This window comes from Sebastes umbrosus, chromosome 10, assembly GCF_015220745.1.
Source record: "Sebastes umbrosus isolate fSebUmb1 chromosome 10, fSebUmb1.pri, whole genome shotgun sequence".
Taxonomy (NCBI): domain Eukaryota; kingdom Metazoa; phylum Chordata; class Actinopteri; order Perciformes; family Sebastidae; genus Sebastes; species Sebastes umbrosus.
Window position 1 is genome coordinate 5616888 of NC_051278.1, and position 21558 is coordinate 5638445.

At 41.9% G+C, this 21558-nt stretch overlaps 1 protein-coding gene across 2 annotated transcripts in view; it reads left to right on the forward strand.

Moving 5' to 3' along the window:
* slc8a1b (solute carrier family 8 member 1b) overlaps nt 1–21558 on the forward strand; it is a 165856-nt gene that overhangs the window by 137581 nt on the left and 6717 nt on the right. For both annotated transcript variants that reach the window (XM_037782131.1, XM_037782130.1), the window contains exons 8-9: nt 17852–18037; nt 19143–19232. In XM_037782131.1, the coding sequence (XP_037638059.1) occupies nt 17852–18037; nt 19143–19232 (276 nt within the window). The remainder of the gene's footprint in view (nt 1–17851; nt 18038–19142; nt 19233–21558) is intronic.

The following is a 21558-nucleotide window of genomic DNA, read 5'->3' on the forward strand; positions in this document are numbered from 1 at the left end:
TCTGTCCCAGGGACCCGTTGTCTCATAATCCACCCCATGGTGTGGACTGACTGACTGTGTGCCCTCTGATTTTACCAGGGTCATCTGAGGTGGTTTGAAGAAGCGTGTGTGTGCGTGTGTGTGTGTGTGTGTGTGTGTGTGTGTGGCTTATCACTTCTTCTTAGTGTGAACAGCTGCAGTTTTATAGTCTGTTGCGCTCTATGTGGTCCTGTGAGTGCGTGCGTGTGTGTGCGTGCGTGTGCGTGCGTGCGTGCGTGTTCTAATGATCAATATAACCAAAACTATCAGAAATCTCATGTTGAATGTGCGGTTTGCGACTTAAACGATGCCGATTGCATCAGATAATAGCAGACTGTGAGTGAAATTAAATGGGGTGATGTCACGGTCCCATGGAGTCAAGTGTGTGCATGTGTTTGTGTGTTTACTGGAAGGCGGCCTGGCCTGGTTTGATGGTTTTGGACGGACAAATACTGACCAGATGGGAGATTATGTTGTTGAGAGCAATTGTGGTAGCGATTGTATGTGTTTCAGCCTCCACAATGACAGAAGAACAAGGATGTGCGTCTATGTGGGATGGAGGGGAATATTTAACACTTCCATCTTGTCACTGTTGAGATCTGTTATAAGCCACAATGTTAACGTCCCATGAGGAGGGAGAAAGAGAGCATACATGTGAACAGGGAGAGATAAGGAAACGCAGTGTGAGAGAGAGAGAGAGCATATATTATGCAGAGATTGACGGAGACAGAGTGAGATTGCATGCAGCAAGAAAAAGCCACTGAGAAACATGCACAGTGGGACAATGAGATTGCATAAAGAGAGATGTAATGCATGTAATGAAAGAATACATGTATGAAGACAAGGGGAAGAAGTAAGCTAGTTAAAGAAGGAAAACTGTTGGTAGAAAACAGCATTATGTTTTTCTGTTTCACTGCAGAATCTTCACAGTTCAGTGGTTAGTAGTGGTGACTTGCCCTCTGGAGGCAGGATGACATTACTGCAGCTCATCACTGGGGAAGAAGAGAGAGAGAGAGAGAGAGAGAGAGAGAGAGAATTCTTTGAATAAAAGAAAGTTTTCAAGGCCGAGATGTTTCTGCTTTAACAGAACAGATGTTTCTCATTCCTCCAACACACAACTGCTTCCTCTCCTACTTACCAACCTTGAAAGCTTTGTTAACTGCATTCTGACTTTAAAAAAATGAAAATAACAGAATAATACAACAGCATTTTTATGTTAAACTTTTAGAAAGAAAAACAGAATAACTCACCCTCATAAACTCTGAGTGTGAATCTCTGGCATAAACTATTATTCATCAGTTTTTATTCATTCTTTGCTCCTGCTTGAGTATTTCTTTCTGTCAGCTCTCTCCAGTTCTCTCTCCGTCTCTCACTCACTGAAGGTCCTTCCAGACACTCTGAACCTCGTTATTTCCAATGGCTTGCGTCACGCCACGAAGCCTATTTGCAATGTCGAGCAAAGCCCGACTTTGAGCGCTGCACGCTGTGATGTGCGATGAACCCAGTGGCGGCGAGCGCAACTCAAACATGAGCTCAAACTGCGCTGTGTCGCAAGCATAGACTGCTCTCTTCCACCAGGAAACAACAGTTGATGTAGCTCTATTGTCGTCCGGGTGGAAACAGTAGGGATTATGTACAGTGCCAGAAATGGGTTAAGTGTGAAATAATAATAATAATAATAATAACAACTTGGATTTATATTGCTTCTTTCAAGAAACCGAAGGACGCTTAACATAGACATAATAGACACAACAAATAGAGCATAACAGTAGCTAGGGGCCATAGGCCTTGTTGAAGCGGTGGGTTTTAAGGAGTCTTTTGAAGCTGTCCAGAGATGGTGCGTTGCGGAGCTCTGTGGGGAGAGAGTTCCAGAGGGTGGGGGATGTCACACTGAAAGCTCTGTCACCAAAGGTTTGCAGGTTTGTGTGAGGGATGTAGAGCTGACCCGTGCCTGAGGATCTCAGCTTCCGGGACTGTGTGTAAGGGTGGAGCAGGTCAGATAGGTACTGAGGAGCCAGGGCGTTGAGGGATTTGTAGGTGAGGAGGAGGATTTTGTAGGTGATGCGGGACTTGACCGGGAGCCAGTGGAGGTGGATGAGGGTGGGGGTGATGTGCTGCCAGGGCTTGGTGCGGGTGAGAACCCTGGCAGCTGAGTTCTGCACCTACTGGAGTCTGTCCAGGGCTTTGCTGGGAACGCAGGACAGAACTCCATTGCAGTAGTCCAAACGAGAGGTGACGAAGGCATGGATGAGGGTTTCTGCCATGGAGTCAGAGAGTGATTGCCATAGTTGAGAGATGTTTCTTAGGTGGAAGAAAGCGGATTTGGTGATGGACTTCATGTGAGACTGGAATGAGAGAGTCGGGTCCAGGATGACACCCAGGTTGCAGACTTCTGGAGATGGGGAGAAAGAGCAGCCGTCGACGTCCAGATGTAGATCTCCAACCCTCCGGAGCAGGGCCTTGGGAGCCACAACCATGAGTTCTGTTTTGTTGCTGTTGAGTTTTAGAAGGTAGGAAGGAAATACGGGAGAATTGTGACCCCGGGAGGAAACCGGGAGAGGGCGATGAAAAACGGGAGTCTCTCGGGAAAATCGGGAGCGTTGGTCAGTATGCGTCCTCTGTGGATTTTACCTGCAAAAGAGCTTGACACAAAGTGTTCAGAACAGCGAGTGTAAAGCTTTTGTAACCTTTGTGCACACCTTGGTTTGTCTTAACTTAAATATGCTTCACTTTCTCGCCGAGAGTTTGAGAGGAAGATTAATACCACACTCATATCTGTGCGGTAATAAGACTACAACCAGTAACTGTCTGCTTTGAACCCCAACAGAGTGATGTTGATTCATGATTATTATCAGAAAAACTGCGACAGTACAGAACAATTTAAAGTTTCATGAGCTGCACATACAGATAGAATAACTATTAGAAAGCAAATCACTGTAAAAATGGAGCAAAATATTGATTTATTTAACATTTGTTTGGTGTTAATTTCTTGTGAAAATACTGCAGATAATCTCTGTGAATGCAGAGTTGGAAAAAAAAAAATCACCCAATTTGCTGCCGCTGCTGTCTTTGAAACCGGGTTTCTATTAGAGCATTGTTTGTCTGTAGCTTGCTCAATCACTTTAGTGCCTTCAAATAACTTTATCCTGTGTGTGTGTGTGTGTGTGTGTGTGTGTGTGTGTGTGTGTGTGTGTGTGTGTGTGTGTGTGCGTGCGTGCGTGCGCGCGCGCGTGTGCGTGCGTGCGTGCGTGTGTGTGTGGGTGGGGTTGTGTGTTTGTTTGTGCTTTAGTTAGCCAGCCTGTCAGCCAGCCTTTGTTGGCGAGCTGATGCCATTAATGAAAAGGCCTGTCTTCGCTCTCTTATCTTGGATTAGCTTGTCTAGGCTGACAGAGTGCTCAGTGTGTGTGTGTGTGTGTGTGTGTTAAAGAGAGAGCTGTAAAAAGGCAGAGTGCAGTTTCCAGAACAGGACACACACACACACATACAGTATATGGCTTCATTACATTGTAATTAGGGATGTTAATAAGTAACCGTTTAGCCGTTAATCGACATTAAGAATTCTAACCGATTAATGCTATCAGTTAAACGGTTAAAAGAAATATTAAAATTTAAATAAAAAGCTGAGCAAAACTCACTTAAAGGAGAATAATAGCTGGTCCACCTTAACAGCCCACCTTAAGTGAGTCTGAGCCGATGTTACAGATACAGGAAGTTGGCTCGGAGGAGTTGTTGATGGATTTAACCTGTTTGTGCATTGGCTTATCGTCACAGCTGGGCGGCTCGTTGGGCACTAAAAATAGCCCCGCTGCATGTGACGCACTAATCTTGTCGGTTAACGGTTATTAATCGGTTAACAAGGGTCGGTTATCGGTTGTAATTGTAATCAAACAACAATTGAATATTCAAAGGTTTTACCGTGACTCTTACCATTTATACGCCTGCAAACTGTAACGGGTCAACTGTAGCACACATACACACAGACAAACATACATGAAGCCAAATCCAATTCAAAACCAGCTCAAACTGGAGAATGATTGGTTTTCTCAGGGCCTTTAAACCTGAAGCTGAATGAATTGTAGGAGTTCAAAGTGTTTGAGATGAAGAGCTGATTGGGTAGACGGACATCCAGCTGTGAGACGTCTCTCTGCTCTCTTTGTTTACTGAGAACGGGAACGAGAGCACGGAAGGAGTCGAGAGAGAGAGAGAGAACACAGTAAGACTTAGGAAAGATCAGGTGCATGCTGAGAGAGAGAGAGAAGAGGAAAACAAGCTCTGGTATACTATGAAAATTAGCATATGGTACACAGTATGTCAACACGTTCTCATCCCACCTTATCACATACTGCCGCTTTGACAAACCCCTCGGCGTCGCTTTTCATTCGCCGTCAACACGTGTTCAATGTTGTGCAGTATTGCCAGATCTCGAGAGACAAACAAGCAACCAGGTCTATAGAAAGAAGCCCAAAAGAAGCAACTCTCCCGACAAAAAAAGCCCAAAACAAACGACCTTACCTATCTGCCACAATTTTGCATCCATTTTTAGCTTGTAACTTTACACTTTTCTTGTTCTTTCTAGTCTAACCAGATCAGCATGATGTGCTCGTCTATCCCACTTACAAACACGGCAAACTGCCTTCGAATCGTCCTCTACTTGAGGGCCAATCCAGTCTTTAAGTCCACTTTCTTTTTTCCACTTAGTACCTGGCATTGTTAGCTAAACTCTATCAACACCGCAAAGTTTTGTGTGTGTCTTTATGGGGTAATGGGAAGGGGCGAAGGGGTCAGGGTTGTGTACGGTTCCTGCAACAGGGACAAACTAGACCGGTATAGAGGAGAGAGACAGGAGCCCAAATAAGCAACTACACTTTAGAAACAAGGCCAAAAAAACGCAACCCGCGACTACCAGGGTGCTTTGCGCGGCGGTATCGAACGCTGACGGCCGTGACAAAGTGTTGGTGCTTGACGTCCTGTTAATGAGAACAGGCTGAGTGTGCAGTATGAAGATGCAGTACGTAACTGGGACTCAACAACAAAAACAACTTGTAGAGATGGAAGTTTGCTTAGAGGCACGGTCTGCTGGGATCAATCTGAAATCAATTACATCATTACCACTAGTTTCCATTGTCTGGGTTTTACTACATTGCATCAAGACTCATTCACACCCAAGTGTGTTTTAACTGTTTATTTGAACCTTGGAGCGTTTCCTCTTTTAGCTCAGTTTAATTTGAAGTTAGAACAAAGCCAACTTGTGTGGCACCAAATAAACTCATCGCAACGCTTGAGAACACAAGGCTCATTTTTTCCAAGATAAATGCTTTTTTTAATTAAACACAGTTAAAACAAGCTACATTACCAACACGATCTCTTGAGAAGGCGTATAAATAGCACCACATTACAAGGACATTATGTGTGTCGTGAGAATGCATTTTAGTTTTTTCACGTGTCATTTGTCTGTTTTGCGTGTCATAATTAAACCACGCAACAAAACTACAGAAACGGCCGCAGTTATGTTTATGCAACAAAACCACTTAGTTAGGTTTAGGAAAACATCATGGTTGGGCTTAAAATAAGTACGTAAACCAAGTAAAATACATACGCAAACAACATAACAGAATTACATAAATCACGAATTACACAAGTCCTGTGTTTGTGTGACCACCATAAGCAGTCTTTCTCACTTTTTATTCTACGTCACTAACTCTGAGCGTAGCATATTTACTTTGCAGTTAGTACAGACTAAATGGTGTACAAATGCCATGCCAAAAGCAAGAACGGCGTTCTTATTGCACATGAAATTACTTGCAGATTACCGTGTCATCCATACGCCATTTAGTGCTGAGTATACAGATGCATGATACTGTGTGATGCTCATGTTGATGATGTTTCTTGATGTCTCTTTACTGGTACGTACACCAAAGAAGGACCGAGATGACGGTCCAATTGTGTTTAGCTTAAATAGGGAGGGATTGTGGTCAGATTGCAGACTAAGCCTTGCTCAGAGCACAGTAAGTACAATAAATGTGACTGCACCACGGCTTATGTCATCTAATCTATGCTGATTAAACTGTAATCAGCAGAGATAAAGGTGCATTAAATGGCTTTGGGTGGGTTTATCCATCACTACAGTCCCAACCCTGTCACATTCTTTTTCACTTCCTTTCATCATTCTCACTTTGCCCCATTTACTGCGCTCTCCCACCGTCCCCCAATTAATTATCAAACACAGGAGGAAGGTCAAAGGTGAATTATTTCTCCTGTGGAATACAAATGTGTTGAGGCTTTGATGGAGGCAGGAGGAGGAAGGGAGGGGGGGGGGCTTGGCTGTGGCATAAGGCCAGGCCAGGGTCAGCTCCTCTGGGCTTGGACCTGGATGGATGGATGGATGGATGAATGGATGGATGGATGAATGGATAGATGGATGGATGGATGTTAGAGGAGAAGCAGAGTGAAGCTAAGATAAAATACCGGAGGATCGACTTGGATCAAATGGAAAAAGAGCAGGAAGGAAGATAAGGTAACAGGAATGGAGGAGCAAAAGCAAGAAAAAAAGAGTATGGAAAGTGACTTAACACTTTAGTTAAAATGGCACCGACAGCTCACATTACTGCCCAGTATGTGGGTAAAGAAAAGGGAGATTGAGTAAAGGAAGGAGGAAAATAACATGATGGACGGTTAATCTCTTAACAAAACAAAACAAAAAGCAACTAATAATCTCCGACATCTGTCAGAGGAGATCTCGTTCCGTCGTTGTGGACACACCATGTGGACTTGACACACACTTTTTACAAACTGAGCACACACACACTTACACAATAAGCCCAAATGGAGACACGCTGTAACTTGACGGCTCATCCCTTCAAACACACACTGCTGGTTCAAGGGTTTGAACAAGTCCAGAGCGGCTGTCACTGATACGGCGGTGGATTTAAAACACACTGATAAGCTAGCTTTATCTAATCTCATCTCTCTCTCTCTCTTTCTCTGTGGCTTTCCTTCTATATCTCCGTCCCTCTATCATCCTGCCTAACTCTCTCTTATCTCCTCTCAAACGTATTAGATTCAAATACAGATTAAAATCACTTTAAAGGAGCCTTAAATATTCCTTTTTCTTGACCAAAGACCATTTCCCATTTTCACTCTCATCCTCACTCTCCGTCTGAAGCGTCAGATTAAGATCTCGATGTGTAGATGAAGCCCTCTGGAAATCATTTTGGCCTCATATATGGCAAAAAATAAAATCTGTTGTTGCTTTATCAGTTCATCAGTTCAATTAGGGGAAGATTGCAGATTTGGAACAGCTTTTCTGCGAAAATGGCAGCCATGAAAAGGCATTTAAAATCTGCCAAGACTTAACCTTCAAGTTCAGCACATCATAACAACAATGTCGCACTTAAACCGCACATATGTGCACACGCATGCACACAGCAGAGACCATGACATTCATCTCAAAGAAAGAAAACTGCATTTAACCGGCCATTAAAGCACTCTGAAGTGTCGCTGCGCTGGCGTTGTGTGTGTGTACACTGACCTGTTTTCCCTTCTTTTTGTGTTTGTTGCGTGGCAAAAGGAGAATTTCCCTCAGATAAGCTAACACAGGGAGACGGGGAGAGATTATGTGTGTGCTCGTCAATGAGCTGTTGTGCACATATACGTGACAAGCCTGCCAAGTTGCCATTTGGTGAGCAGCTTGGTAGATTTAGTCCTTAATGCATCTGTTGACATTTACATGTTATTCTTCAGGAGCATGACATTTCTGTTTTTACTGTTTCCTTCTTAAAGGGACACATCGTGAAAAACTTACTTTTCAGTGCTTGTGCTCATACATTTGGGTATCTGGAGTAACTACCAGCCAACAAACTATGAAATAAGACAACCCAGTCAGTTTTTTGTGGGCTGCCTGGATTAGAAAACCTGTGATTCAACAAGCCAATCAGATTTGGCTCCCCTTCCTATGTCACGGTGCCTTCAAATGAAACTCGTGATCACAACATGGGAAGTCGTGTACACGATATGCTCGGCGTTCACACAACGGCAATATTAACGTCCGTCTTCTTTCCCTTTCGGTAGAAAGATGTTGAACATGTACAGGTGTAATTCATTTGGTATAATGCTCCTGACCAATTAATGGTTATGAAATAAAACATTAACCCTCTGAGACCCACAATAGACCCATTTTTGTCTTTTTTAGGGGGGTACAGGGGGTCTTTAGGGGAGATAGCAGGTCAACAGTAGATGTCACATAGAAGTGGTGTACATCATCTGAAAGCTGAGAAACCTGAAGATTAATTTGAGATGCAGCTCAGCACTGAGTGTCAAGTTGTTCTAGTCATGAATCAGAAATAATCATGAATGAATGAATGAATGAATTAAAATTAATTGTGAAAGTGTATAAGGGCGTAGCACATTATGATTGGAATGTATGATGGTCATTACCATGCTCATTTATGTCCCATAAATTGTTGCAGCAATTTTTGGGTTGATACCATTTGTTACACAGATTTGGTGCTAAACTTAACCATTTTTTAACTATCGAAAATTGATCAAAATTATCAATAATCCCTCCAAAATACCACATTAAAACACCAAGACCTTGATGAACACCATAGAAAAGCCATGCTGGGATTTGGTTTCAAAAACTTTTGACATTTGGAGATTTCTGCAAGAATTGCATTTTTCGGTGATTGGATGGTGAGCGCTTCTGTTGTGTAAACTGCTCAGAAACCCCCTTATTGTCAATCTACCATCCATCCTCTGAATGCTCTAGGTCTCTAGTTTGTGGTTGTAAAGTTTCACGAGGCTGTGATTATCCTAGAGGTCACCACAGGTCATTTTATACAGTGAGGTCCATTTCAATGGACTCACTACAATGAAATGGCTACTATGGGGACTAACATCATCACACATGAATACAGTTGGACTCATTGGATCCACAAGAGTCTCAGCTATACAGTGATACACAATTTATGTAACTCAGCGACTGTTTAGGGACCCCAGTATGCAGAAATATTCAAACATCATTTCAGAATAGGCGAAAATAACACATTTATACTGCATGAAAAAAGGGTCTCAGAGGGTTAACCCTAAACATGGCCTTGTTTAAAGGACATATTCCCGTTTGACTAAGGGCACAGTCAGCCACCAACAAAGGGACAAGATGGAGAAAAAAAAATCAATGAAAAGGAAATCACGGGGGAGAGAGGGATTGTTAGGACGGAGAGAGAGAGAGGGAGAAAAGTGAACGAAAGAGAGATTTATGTGTAACCCCTCCACACTCCACTGCCCTCTAATTACTGAGTCCACACCACGTTGTTCATCACATGCTCCTCTGTGTGTGTTACTGTACGTATGTCTGGGTGTGTGTGTCCACACCCGAGGGTACGTAGGTAATAGGAATTCAAGGAAAAACATAGAGGAAGAAGAAAATACAGAAAAAAGGGCCTTGTAGCAAGGAAGAGTTGTAGCTGACATTAGCTGAAATATGCTGACTGATCGCATGTTTACTGTGCCGATAAGTATCAGATTTCTTTAAAGGATAAGCGTGAAATTATGCTTCAATTTACTTATTGCAAATTGAACTCCTGCCAAAGCTTCATTTCACTTTAGTGATGAGCTTCTGTGTCTTTGATAGAGAACAACAGAGAGACAGTTTGCCTCGCTGCACTGCAGCTCACGTCACCACCTGTCTGTTATCGCTGTGCATTAATTAACTGCATCCTTCAGACGGTGAATGACAATGAAGGGTTGACTCAGTGACTGATTATTTAATTGATTTGTTGACAAACTGCTTGATTGGCTTGTCAGAAGACAGGCTGACTGGCTCTCACTGATAGACTGTGTGTGTGTGTGAGAGACAACTGTTCATATGAAACGTCTGGCAAAGAGAGATTAAAAAAAGAAAGTGAAGAAGTACTTCATTAATCTCTCCTTCACTCTTATTTTATTACACACACACACATAGGAAATACACACAAATGCAGTAGTTGTGGCATTATTCGACGGTCGGAGCAAGTGACGTAGTATTAATAGCGGTAGAGTCCGTTCAGGGCGGGAGGGATGGAGGGATGGAGGGATTGAGGGGTGGACGGGTCAAACAAGCAGAAGACTTTCAACCAGGACACCGGTGTTCATGTCTGGTTTGAAACAAAAAGTCACGTTGACTTATTTTGTCGCGACAGTCTTTAGTCACGTGACTCGTCGGTATCGTCAGCCTCGTGAGTCACTATCAGTGAAGTTAACGTCAATCACGACGCGTTTCCTAACCCTAACTAAGTGGTTGTGTTGCATAAACCTAGCTTCCTGTGAAAATGGAAGTTTATTTTGAAAGGACACTATGCATGTTACAAGCGTATATTGACAGGGCGTCCCCGGTCCGTCCAAAAGTAACTCACGAGGGGTACCCCGTGTGTCGGTCTCCGATGCCGGGTGGGGATATGACTAAGCGGCTGTACTTGACGAGTTGGGAGTGAGAATGTGTTGAAAATTCCAATGCATTTTCAAAGATGTTATAAAAGTTTCAGTCCTTTGCCGGACAAAATGACACTGTTCTGGACTGGCCTGTCAGCATTTCAAAGGTTTGAAATGATCATTTGAATATCAATTACTCACAACGTGTTACGTCGAATTCTTGAAGAGAACGTTGTGTTTCTTATTAGGGCTTTCAAAGTTAACTAACGCAAAATCGTTTTAATGCCACTCATTTCTTTAACGCATTGACGCAATCGATCTCTCGGAGGTTGTAGCGGGCTCAGCTTTAAAGCTAGAGTGAAGATACTGGTATCATATGAAACTAGAAAACCTGAGGAATCCATTGGTACAATATTTGTCATTGCTTTGTGTTGTTAATTAATTTCCAATAATAAATACATACATACATTTACATAAAGCAGCATATTTGTCCACTCCCATGTTGATAAGAGTATTAAATACTTGACAAATCTCCCTTTAAGGTTCATTTTGAGCAGATAAAAGATGTGCAATTAATTTGCGTTTAATTGCAATTGAATATTTGAATCCATTGACAGCCCTAGTTTCTCACAATGTTCTGTTCAAGAATGGAAGTATTCCTTTAATTATAAAGTTATATTAATGAGTTTATACCATGCAGTGTGTCCGAGACAGACAGGATGACAGAACCGGCGGAGCATGAATAAAAACACGTCACCAGGAGTTCTGACAGACAGCCGGACATACAAACACTCACACAGATGTAGAGAAACCGGTGAAAATTTAGATTCACCGTACAGTGGAGAGAATATTTCTTTATACTGATGGATAGGACAGAAGAGGCTTTGAAGATTATGGACATGTCTTCATGAATGCGGGGAGGTTTGTTCAAAGATCTGCCGGGTTCTCAAAATGTGAGTTTCTTGTTATTTTTGACAACTGTAGCGGCTCGTTTCTGCGACTGCAATGTAATCATCGGTGTCAAAACAACGCTAACGAGAAGCTGCGTCTGAAGATGCATGGGATGAATGACAGGCTGTCTTGTGTGTGATATTTCCCACAGTGCACTGGGTGTGTGATGTTCTTGCCTCCATTTGCGTCTGTGCGTGTATCGCCTACGTCTGTGCGTCTTTTTTGACTTTGTACACGCCAAGCGTTCCTCTGGGCTTGTATGGATACTGTCCTGCTTTAAAGAGTGTGTGTGTGTTTTCTGTTCATCTCAGTATGTGTGTGTGTGTGTTTTTGCACAACCCCGGTGGCTAGCCGTATGAAGCCTGATATGTTTTTTATCCAGTCTCTCTGTAATGAAAAGTGATTGAAGGGTCGTTTTTGGAGCGACTGAAGTTTTCTGCACAGGAGCTCATTTGTCCACATCAGTTTCAAAGTGTGTGTGTGTGTCCATGTATGTGACTCTGGATATGTGTGAATGATTCTCACAAGTCCCCTGAGCTCATACACCATATCACTCGAAGCACACAGCCCCACACACTCGTGTGCACGGGCCTCGCTCGGCTCGCAGCGTGTCGAGATGAGCTGCAGTCCACATCTGCGCTGACCTATGAAAACGCAGCTTGTGGGCACGCTCAGTGAGCAACAAGAGATAACACACATCCGACACCTCTGCAGGGCGACAGAGAGAGAGAGAATTGATATGTGTGTGTGTGCCAGATTAGATATTTCTTGATGTCAAGTAGCATGCTAGGCTATTTCCTCTCAATAGAAAAGCCGGAGTGAGCAGCTGCCAGATTAGCACGCTAACCGATGCATATGCAACTCATATAGATATTTATAATGTTGTTGTATTCATTGTTGCATGGGACATTATGTTTTCCCTCCAAATGAGGAGCAGAGATGAGTGATGTCACACACAGAGAACGGAGTGAGGAGGCCGTCTCTGGCATTTAGAGAGTGACAATAGGTTGAAGAGGGATGAGAGAGATTTAGAGGGATGAAGCGGGAAAGTGACGGAGAATATTCAATTATATAAAGGCTATATCAGCAAAGTGTGACCAAGGATGAAAAGAGTGTGTAAGACGGAGAGGGAGAGGAGAAGAAAGAATTACTTTTGGATAACCACTTTATCAGCATAAACGCCTAACTGAGCAACCAGAATAGAGAGACGAGAAGAGAAGAGAAGAGAGTCGGGCAAGGAAAGGAATAACGGCAGATAGAGAGGGAGGGAGGAAGGAGCCAACTCAAATAGGAGAGAGAGAGAGAGAGACATGCTTGTTCCAGGGGTGCTTATATACACTTATTATATAATAAAAGTAAAGTAAAATAATATATATTAATGGCTAAACTTAACCAAGAGCTGTGATGCCTAACTACACGTGGTTAGTCCTGAGCTTTTTACGCTTTTTAATTAGTATGTAAAACCCAAATTTAAAGGAGCCAGGGTCGACTGATTAACAAGTTTGAAAGTTAAAGAGGACCTATTAGGCTTTTGTGCTTTTTCCATTTTCTTATATACGTGTTGTGCATGTGAAGGTCTGCAGAGTTACAAAGCCCAAAGTCCACGCCAAAGGGAGTTATTCTCCCCCACAGAAACACTGCTGCTGATCTGCTTGAAACGCCTCGCTTGAAGTCCTGCCTTTTCTCCCGTAATGTGGTGATGTCACCAAGTAACACATTTGCATAATACCCGCCTATAGCGGCTAGTTTGGCACGCCCTCAAACAAAGCGAGCTGGAGTCCGAAGAATCTGGTTCCGTTGACCAATCACTGCCGAACAGCAGCTCGCTAAAGCTCGCTACAGCTACAGCTTGCTCTCGTTCGCTCACTGCAGTATTTACTGTTACACCGCCGAAATGGCATACTCGGCACAGCTCGCTCTCCATCGCTCACTACATTATTAATATTAACTGTCACTCCGCCGAATGGCATGCTGGATTCAGCTACAGTTCGCTCTCCATTGCTTACTACAATAAATACTGCTATACCGCCGAACAGCAGCTCGCTACAGCTACAGCTCGCTCTCCGTCGCCCGTTACAATATCATCTGTTACACCACCGAACGGCATGCTGGGTGCAGCTCACTCTCCGTCGCTCGCTTCAATATTATCCGTTACACCGGCGAACGGCACACTGAGTAGAGCTCACTCTCCGTCACTCGCTACAATATTATCTGTTACATTGCCGAACGGCATGCTGGGTACAGCTCGCGCTCCGTCGCTCGCTACAGTACATTCAAGAACAGATGAAGAAAGAGAGACTGGAGATCTGCGGGACATATTTATTAGTCATTTTCTTAATAACCGTACATCCGATCGACTTCATACCTGGCAGGTGTATTGCTGAGGACCAGAGGAAGTGCAGTGTTGAGTGTGAAGTCGTTTGGATGAGTGGTTTTCTAGAAAGCTGCGAGCACTGCACTAGTACTACAGCAGTGAAATATACGCGTGGACACAGGTTTAGCTCACCGTTAAAGCCCACTGCTTTGACATTTTATTTTCATTGGACAATTTCTCAACGTGGTCACACCACATTGTGATTTTCCCCACCCAGATAATGAACGCCCACACACAGGGACGGAGAATAGAAAGAAAGAGACCCCGGCTGTGATAGAAGAGCACATAAACATAAATATTAGCAGAACGAGAAAGGGTTGGAAATGGCTCCATTCAGCCGTTACAGACTGTGTGGGAGGGAAGGAGAACTACTGAAAGTAAAAAAGTGACATAACTCAAGTAGAGAGAGCCTTGTTTTATAATTCATTACCAAGTGTGTGTGTTCCATAGTGGATAAGGCCTCTCTGCATTGACCTTCTACTGTTCATTTATAGTGGATGATTTGATTCACTCACCCTGAAAAGGAAGCATCTATATTTAATTACATTAAACAAGATGTGTGACCTGTGAGGAAACTGTTGGCCCTGTTGCACACTAATCTGTCATTTAACCCATGCTAATGTATAGTAATTGCACAACACTCAGCCTGGATCTGGTTCGTTAAATATCAGGCTGTCTTGTAACTTTATACTTTCAACAGAAGGTCAGTGCTCAAAGTGTCAACAGCTACAATGAATCTGTGCAAACCGCCAGTCTCGTTTTGAAATCATCGTGTTTAGAAGTCAAGCTAAGGACGAAGAATTCAAGTGGTTTTCTGCAGATGGTTTTGCTGTTTTATCTTCTGTTATGACAGTTTTGCCAAAGCTGATTCAATCATGCATTCAATCCCAAATTACTTATTTCACAAGAAGGTAATTTCTCTATCAGTGGAATTGAAGGGTGCATGAGAGTGTCTCAGTTTGGCTTTTATGAGCTTCTGGTTTCCACACTTTCCTTTCAGAAATCTAAAAGCAAAATTAGTCCCTCGGTGGTGGAAAAAGTTACCAAACTCCATTCGATCTGCAGAGTCCCTTTTCACCTTTAAGAAAAAGCTAAAGACTCTTTCATGAACACCTCCAACCTAATGACATCGATGCTATTGATGATGTCGATGATGATGATATTGATATCATTGTCAATGTTGTTAATGATGATGAGGATGATACACCCTGTGCATTGCCTCTGTGCGCTGCCTGTTGGCATCTGTGTCCGATCGGACTTGAAGTCGTCGATGAAACTTCCTCACGTTGTTCCCTCCTATCTCCTTGCTTGTGTTGTATGAACTCTCAGATGTACATCACTTTAGACAAAAGCGTTTGCTAAATGAAATGGTAGAATTGTACATCCAATCATCTTTACTTGGAGTCATATTTAGAAAATGATGAATGTTTAAGGTAAAATGTTTATTTTTGGTATAAAGCTTTAAGATAATACAAGAAACAAGTACAAACGCTTGTCACTGGATGCTCAAAATCAAGCATTTCTCAAAACACTTCAACGTAACAGTTCGTATGATATCTTATGAAAAAGTCATTCCTCTTTTTTCATTTGTTTTCATACGAATGTTTGCTCGTTCGTTACATGAATACAGTCTTTTCAAAATAAACTTCCGTCTTCACAGGAATCAACTTCCTCAGGTTTAGGCAAGAATAGTTAGCTTTAGGAAAAGATCATTGTTTGGCTTCAAATAACTCCGTAAGTGGCGTCCGTACTTAAGTACGTAAGTTATGTGACAAATAAATCAACGTTGACTTCTGGTTTCACACGGGACAAGAACGGCCGGTCTCCTGGGCGGAAGTCCGGTATTTTTAACCCACCCAGCGTTCGCCGCTCTTTCTATTTCCTGGTTGACAATTACATGAATAACAGTGCATTACTTTTCGTAGGTACAGCTGGGAACAGTGTTTGAGACCAGCCTGAACACTTTGATGAATTATTTTGCATGAGATATGTCAGTAATAATAATAAAAGCCTATGACGTAAGCCTTGTCTCATAGGGAGAACAGCTGCTGTCGAAGGATACCCTCCAAACTCAGCTCAGTTTATGGTGCAAACAGTTTTTACTTGGTTGTTTTGAGCATTTGAATGCATCACCGACTCTTAGAAGGTTAATAGTATGCAGCCATTGAATCATCTGGGTGGAATCAATAAGAGATCATGGCTTTCACTGGGGTTTACCCAGTGTCGGCAGGTTTCATTGAAACAGCAGGTAGTCTCGTTTATTCATTCGACTCATTTATAAATGAAGCAGAACAACAGCCAACTACACAGAGGACTGTATAGACTGCTAATGGTGTGCATGTGTGTGTGTCAGTATCAAAGCCTAATCATTGCCTCGGGGCATGGACTAGAGCCAACCTCATGCTGTTAGGAACACACACACCTGCCAGTCTGTGGAAATGGTGTCTGGATTTAAAATTTCTGTCACTTTAGATTTAAGCTCATGATGTTTCTGTCTGCTGGAGTGAAAGAGAAAGACACAGACAGAGTCCTTTTATCCTGAGCACTTCAGGTGTCTCAGGTCAGTCATGGACAGATAATATCCACTCTTTTCCCAGCATGGCCAAGTTCAGTCTGTCAGATCTTCAGTAAAGACTAAATGTTTCCAACACAGCGGGCTGTCTCCGGATCTGAGAAGTGAAGCCGATGCTGAAGTGTCTTAAACTTGCATTCTTTCTAACAGCCAGCAGGGGGCGACTCCTCTGGTTGCAAAAAGAAGTCTGGTTGTATAGAAGTCTATGAGAAAATGAGCCTACTTCTCACTTGATTTATTACCTCAGTAAACATTGTAAACATGAGTTTATGGTCTCAATCACTAGTTTCAAGTCTTCTTCAATACAGCATGATGTTCATTTAGTAAATTATGATCCCATTTAGAGTCAAATAGACCATAAAGCAGGGGATGCTTTAGGGCGGGGCTACCTTGTGATTGACAGGTCGCTACCACGGCGTTGTCCGGTCTGGGAGTTGTCAGTGTTTAACCCTTTCACAGTGTGTTTTCAGCTCATGAAAGTTAATTGTAACATATCGGTCGCCTCTTCAGTGTTTTGTTTAGTTCTGCACTCTCGTATCACTTCTGGTTGCAAAAAAAATAAAATGGCGACTGCCAAAATGCCAAACTTGAGGCTTCAAAACAGTAGTTCACAAACCCAATGGATGACGTCATGGTAACCACTTCTTATATGTAGTCTATGGTCCAACATCTGCTTTGTATGAAAGTCTCATTTATGTTTCCATTGGATAATTTATTTGATAAAGACTAAGACTAAGTTATGTTAAAACCTTAAAGATCTGTGTTCTTCTTTTGTTTATGTCCCGGCTACCCTTGGTGTGGCACCGAGTGCTGCTCTCAAAGGTCAAATTATTTCAACTTTGACCTTGGTTTGCCGCTGACCTTTCAAAGCGCAACCAATGAGAACAGCTGCAACTGTTGTTGTTGCAAAACAGTGAATGCTGTTCCTTGAGCTGTTTTCGGTGACATATTATATCTGTTGCCTCTGCAAGGCTCTTTGCCCTACCTCACGGTGAGCGAACAGCAAATTTCTTATGATATAAAAGATGCTAACTACACTTCTGATACGTCTGCTAGTCGCCAATTTTGGTGCACAACAGACACCTCATCTGAGTGGTGGTGGGTGGAGTGAGGCCAGATCCAGATTTTCTCAATTAGGGAGAAAATGTAGATGTGCTTCCAGCCCAGACACCCAGGACGGGAACTTTAAATGAAACACAGAAAGAAAATCTACCATCTATGATGCTCAGATGTGTCCAGATTCCAGTCACAAAAATCACAAGTTTGATAGAGTCATAACTGGTCTGAGGCTCAAGAGATCTGATTTGATTAGATTAGATTAGATTACTTCCTACATGGATCAATATTTCTTCATTAGCAGGCAGTACATACAGTCAAAAGGGTGCCGCACCTGTTTTCATGCCCAGAGGAAATCAACCTTAACCTCAATAAGAACTCAATTAGCGTATGTCATGCCTGTAAACAAACAGTATCTAAGACCTTTCAGGCAATCTCATCCTCCCTCATCTGTGTCTTCCCTCCTTCTCCACCAGGCGAGGATGATGACGACGACGAGTGCGGCGAGGAGAAGCTGCCGTCGTGTTTCGACTACGTCATGCACTTCCTCACCGTCTTCTGGAAGGTTCTGTTCGCTTTCGTCCCACCCACAGACTACTGGAACGGCTGGGCCTGCTTCGTCGTCTCCATCTGCATGATCGGACTGCTCACCGCCGTCATTGGTATGACGACAGCCGACAACACCCATTTCAAATTCTAACATAAATTTTATAGTATTTTAGCAAAAGTTAAAGGATATTTTATAATTAAAGCGAGAAACTACAGGCAAAAACATCATTTTTGTGTCTTCTTTCAGACTAGTGGGAAGAAACTAAACATTTAGGTGTTTATTTTACTACTTTGTCTGTTTACGTCTGTAGATTTCTACTAAATTATCCAAAAGTTAGCAGTAGATAATGCCTCATTTGCATATTTAAACATAATATTTCAGAAAACATACAAGAAATGTATATAGGAAGGAATACAGACATAAATTAGTTGGGAAGAATAAATAGGGAGGAAAATGCAAAAGGAAAATCATGCATAAATAAATAAATAAATAACATACAATTTAATTTTAATAATTAATACATTAATTTATAAATACATTTAAAATAAATAAAAAATTATAATAAAATTAATTAATTAATAAGTAAAAGGGAAAATTAAATAGAAAATTAAATAGAAAAGTAGTATTAATACAACGTTAAATAAATAAAGGAGCAAATTAGAATCGAAATATCAATTTATCACATTTTGTCAATTAATTAATACCTACATTTATTTTTAATTTTATTTTTGGTACATTTAATGGTATATTTATAAAAAGAAAAATTCTCTGTTTTTTCCCAGATTTTTGAACCTGGCTTTATCCAATGTTAAGATTTCTGTTTTGGAAAGAATGCAAATTAACACATATTTAATAACATAATGCCTCATTTGCATATTTAAACAAAACATTTCAGAAACTTGTGATACAAAAATTATTTGTCTTAATGTGAGGAAGTTTGATGGTGATATCTATTAGCGGATTTTTTTTTTTTTTTTTTTTTAGTGTCTTGCCTTAAAAGTCCATAACTGGCAAATTATGTTTAATGACTGCAGGAACCTTTAGATTTGACTGGTATTGAGTGAATAAATGAACTTCATGATCACAAGACTGTTTTGATCTAGTGTTAGAGTGACAGTAAGGATGTTCAGATATTTGTATCTGTATGTAAAGAATATTTTGCATTATAATAGAAGTAGTATAGCAGGGTTGATAATGCTCCTCTCATGTCATTACAGGGGACCTGGCCTCTCATTTCGGCTGCACAGTCGGCCTGAAAGACTCGGTCACAGCAGTCGTATTTGTTGCGTTGGGGACTTCTGTACCAGGTGAGTGCGCTGTACTGTCTGTTCACTCTAATATTGATCTGCCTCTGTTTTAATCATCTTAAATATCCCTCTATTGGACTTTCCGTCAGCTTTAAACAAAGACCTTTCTCCACCACACTTGGCATTTAGCTTCTTAAAGCCTTTATGAGCATGAATACCCCGAGGTCTTCAATTTACGAATAGATTTGTGTCCATCAGTGACCCCTATTCAGGCAGTACACCTTGACATTTTCAATTCATTGCTTCAGTTTTTATTACTGGGACCTTTATTCCTCCCGTTTCTTTTCTTCAGCGTGTACACTGCAGAATAAAAGAGAGTGCTGTATTCCTGCAGTGATGACTGTTTTATAAAAGCCTCATTAAAGTTAGTGTGCTTTTAAACAGATCAATGGTAGCAAGGTGCGATGTGTGAGAAATGCAGTAGATGTGTCCAATTTCCTTCAAAGAAAGAAATGTGTGTGGGAAGATGATTTAGCACGGTTTAAAACTTTAAAAATATATATCTCACTTCCGGGGAATTTTTATATTTTGAGATGCTACAGAGGAGGAATTATCTTTATTTTTTACTTAGCCTTATAAGGGTCGCCCTCGCTTTGTCGAGCACTCAACTAATCCTTAGTTTGGATATTTTGAAGTGAGGTTGTATGTATAGTCCTGCGTTCTAAGAGGTAAAATTTGAGTTTTTGTGAATGGAGTCTGGTGATTTTGAAGAGAGCGATAAAACAGCTTCAGTTCACCATCGGAAAGAAAGGGCTCTCCGACGGCGAGGTAAAGCGTCTGTGTACGGGAGCAGAAGAAAAACATATTTAAGCCACCTAAAAAAAATCTATATCAGTTTAAGTGTACGCTATATTTATAATATTTTCACCTCTTTACCTCAATGTCATACAGCCCTTTTCGACGGGGAACTGAAGCCATTATCCATGCACTCTTCAAAGCCACCAGACTCTATTAACAAAAACTGTAATTTTACCTCGCAGAACACAGGAGTTGCTGGTCTACCGCTGCATCGATCGGTTAGTTAGTTTGTGTTACTGTGTGACTTTCGGATCCGAACTAACATGGCGTCTGCACAGCAGTACGGTGCTTTGCTTCCAAGGCTTCTATTCCTGTCTGCTTCTCCACACTGGGAGCACGCCAACCACCATCTAAGTCACTATCTGTAACGTTAATACAACGACTATAAGGATGTGTATATATATAGCAGTGTCATCATGCAGAAATCGACGTCAGGTCACGTGGGAAAAAGGTTTTTAGAGGGTTTGGGAAATAAGCATTTTGACGCTAAAACATACTTCGACCAAAATGTAAATGTTCAGATTTGAATACATCAGAAACACCACGGGGAAGCTACAGAATGATATAAAAACCTCAAAAAACAAAGATAACGGACCTGCCCTTTGAATTAAGACATTTTTTTCCACTTTATTTGAGGTTATTAAACGTCCAAAGAAAAGACCATGCTGTCATGCTGAGGGAGTTTTTAACCATGTATTTAACCCAGTGTAGTCCCAGTCTCTCCAGTGTGTCTTTATATATGTGGAAGCCTGTTAGAGGAGGAAGCAGTGCAGTCTGCAGACAGCAGCATGGATCATCCTCTAAATGTGAAGAATGACTGTCTGGCGACTGCAACGCCCGGCTAAATATCTTTTAACCTTGGCCCCCGGTCTCCTGCCTCTGCCCACACACACACACACACACACACACACACACACAGCGGACATATAGCCCATGGCTCAATGCTAGATGTATAACATGCAGACACATTAACAACTGCACAACTGTAATTACTTCGACGAACAGACTCACACACTCATACACTTGCAACATATTAAATCTTGAAATACGATTCGCCCACTTGCACACACACACACACACACACACACACACCTGTACTGTGACCACCATGTGTTATTAGCATAGGGCTATTTGTCATGTCAGGCTCAGGTGGTGTCTGTCCTCCCATTCAGGGAGCTCGGGGGAAAAATGTGATGTATTACATACTATTTCACACAAACACACACACATGAAAGCATATATACACACATACAGAAGATGAAACATTTGAACACACAGAAACAGAAATACACACTGGCTAATGGTTGTATTTATATACACACCGCTGCTTGAAACACAGAAATACACAGAATGGAAACAAAGTGGTTCAGCCTTTCTGAGGCTCGCAGCCTTGTTAACAGGATCTCCCGTGGCCCACACACACACACACACACACACACAGAGAGAGAGAAACAGATCTCAAGTTCTGTGGTTATTACAGTTAATAAAACCCATCCTGTGCTGGTTCCCTGATGATTAACCTCGTTTA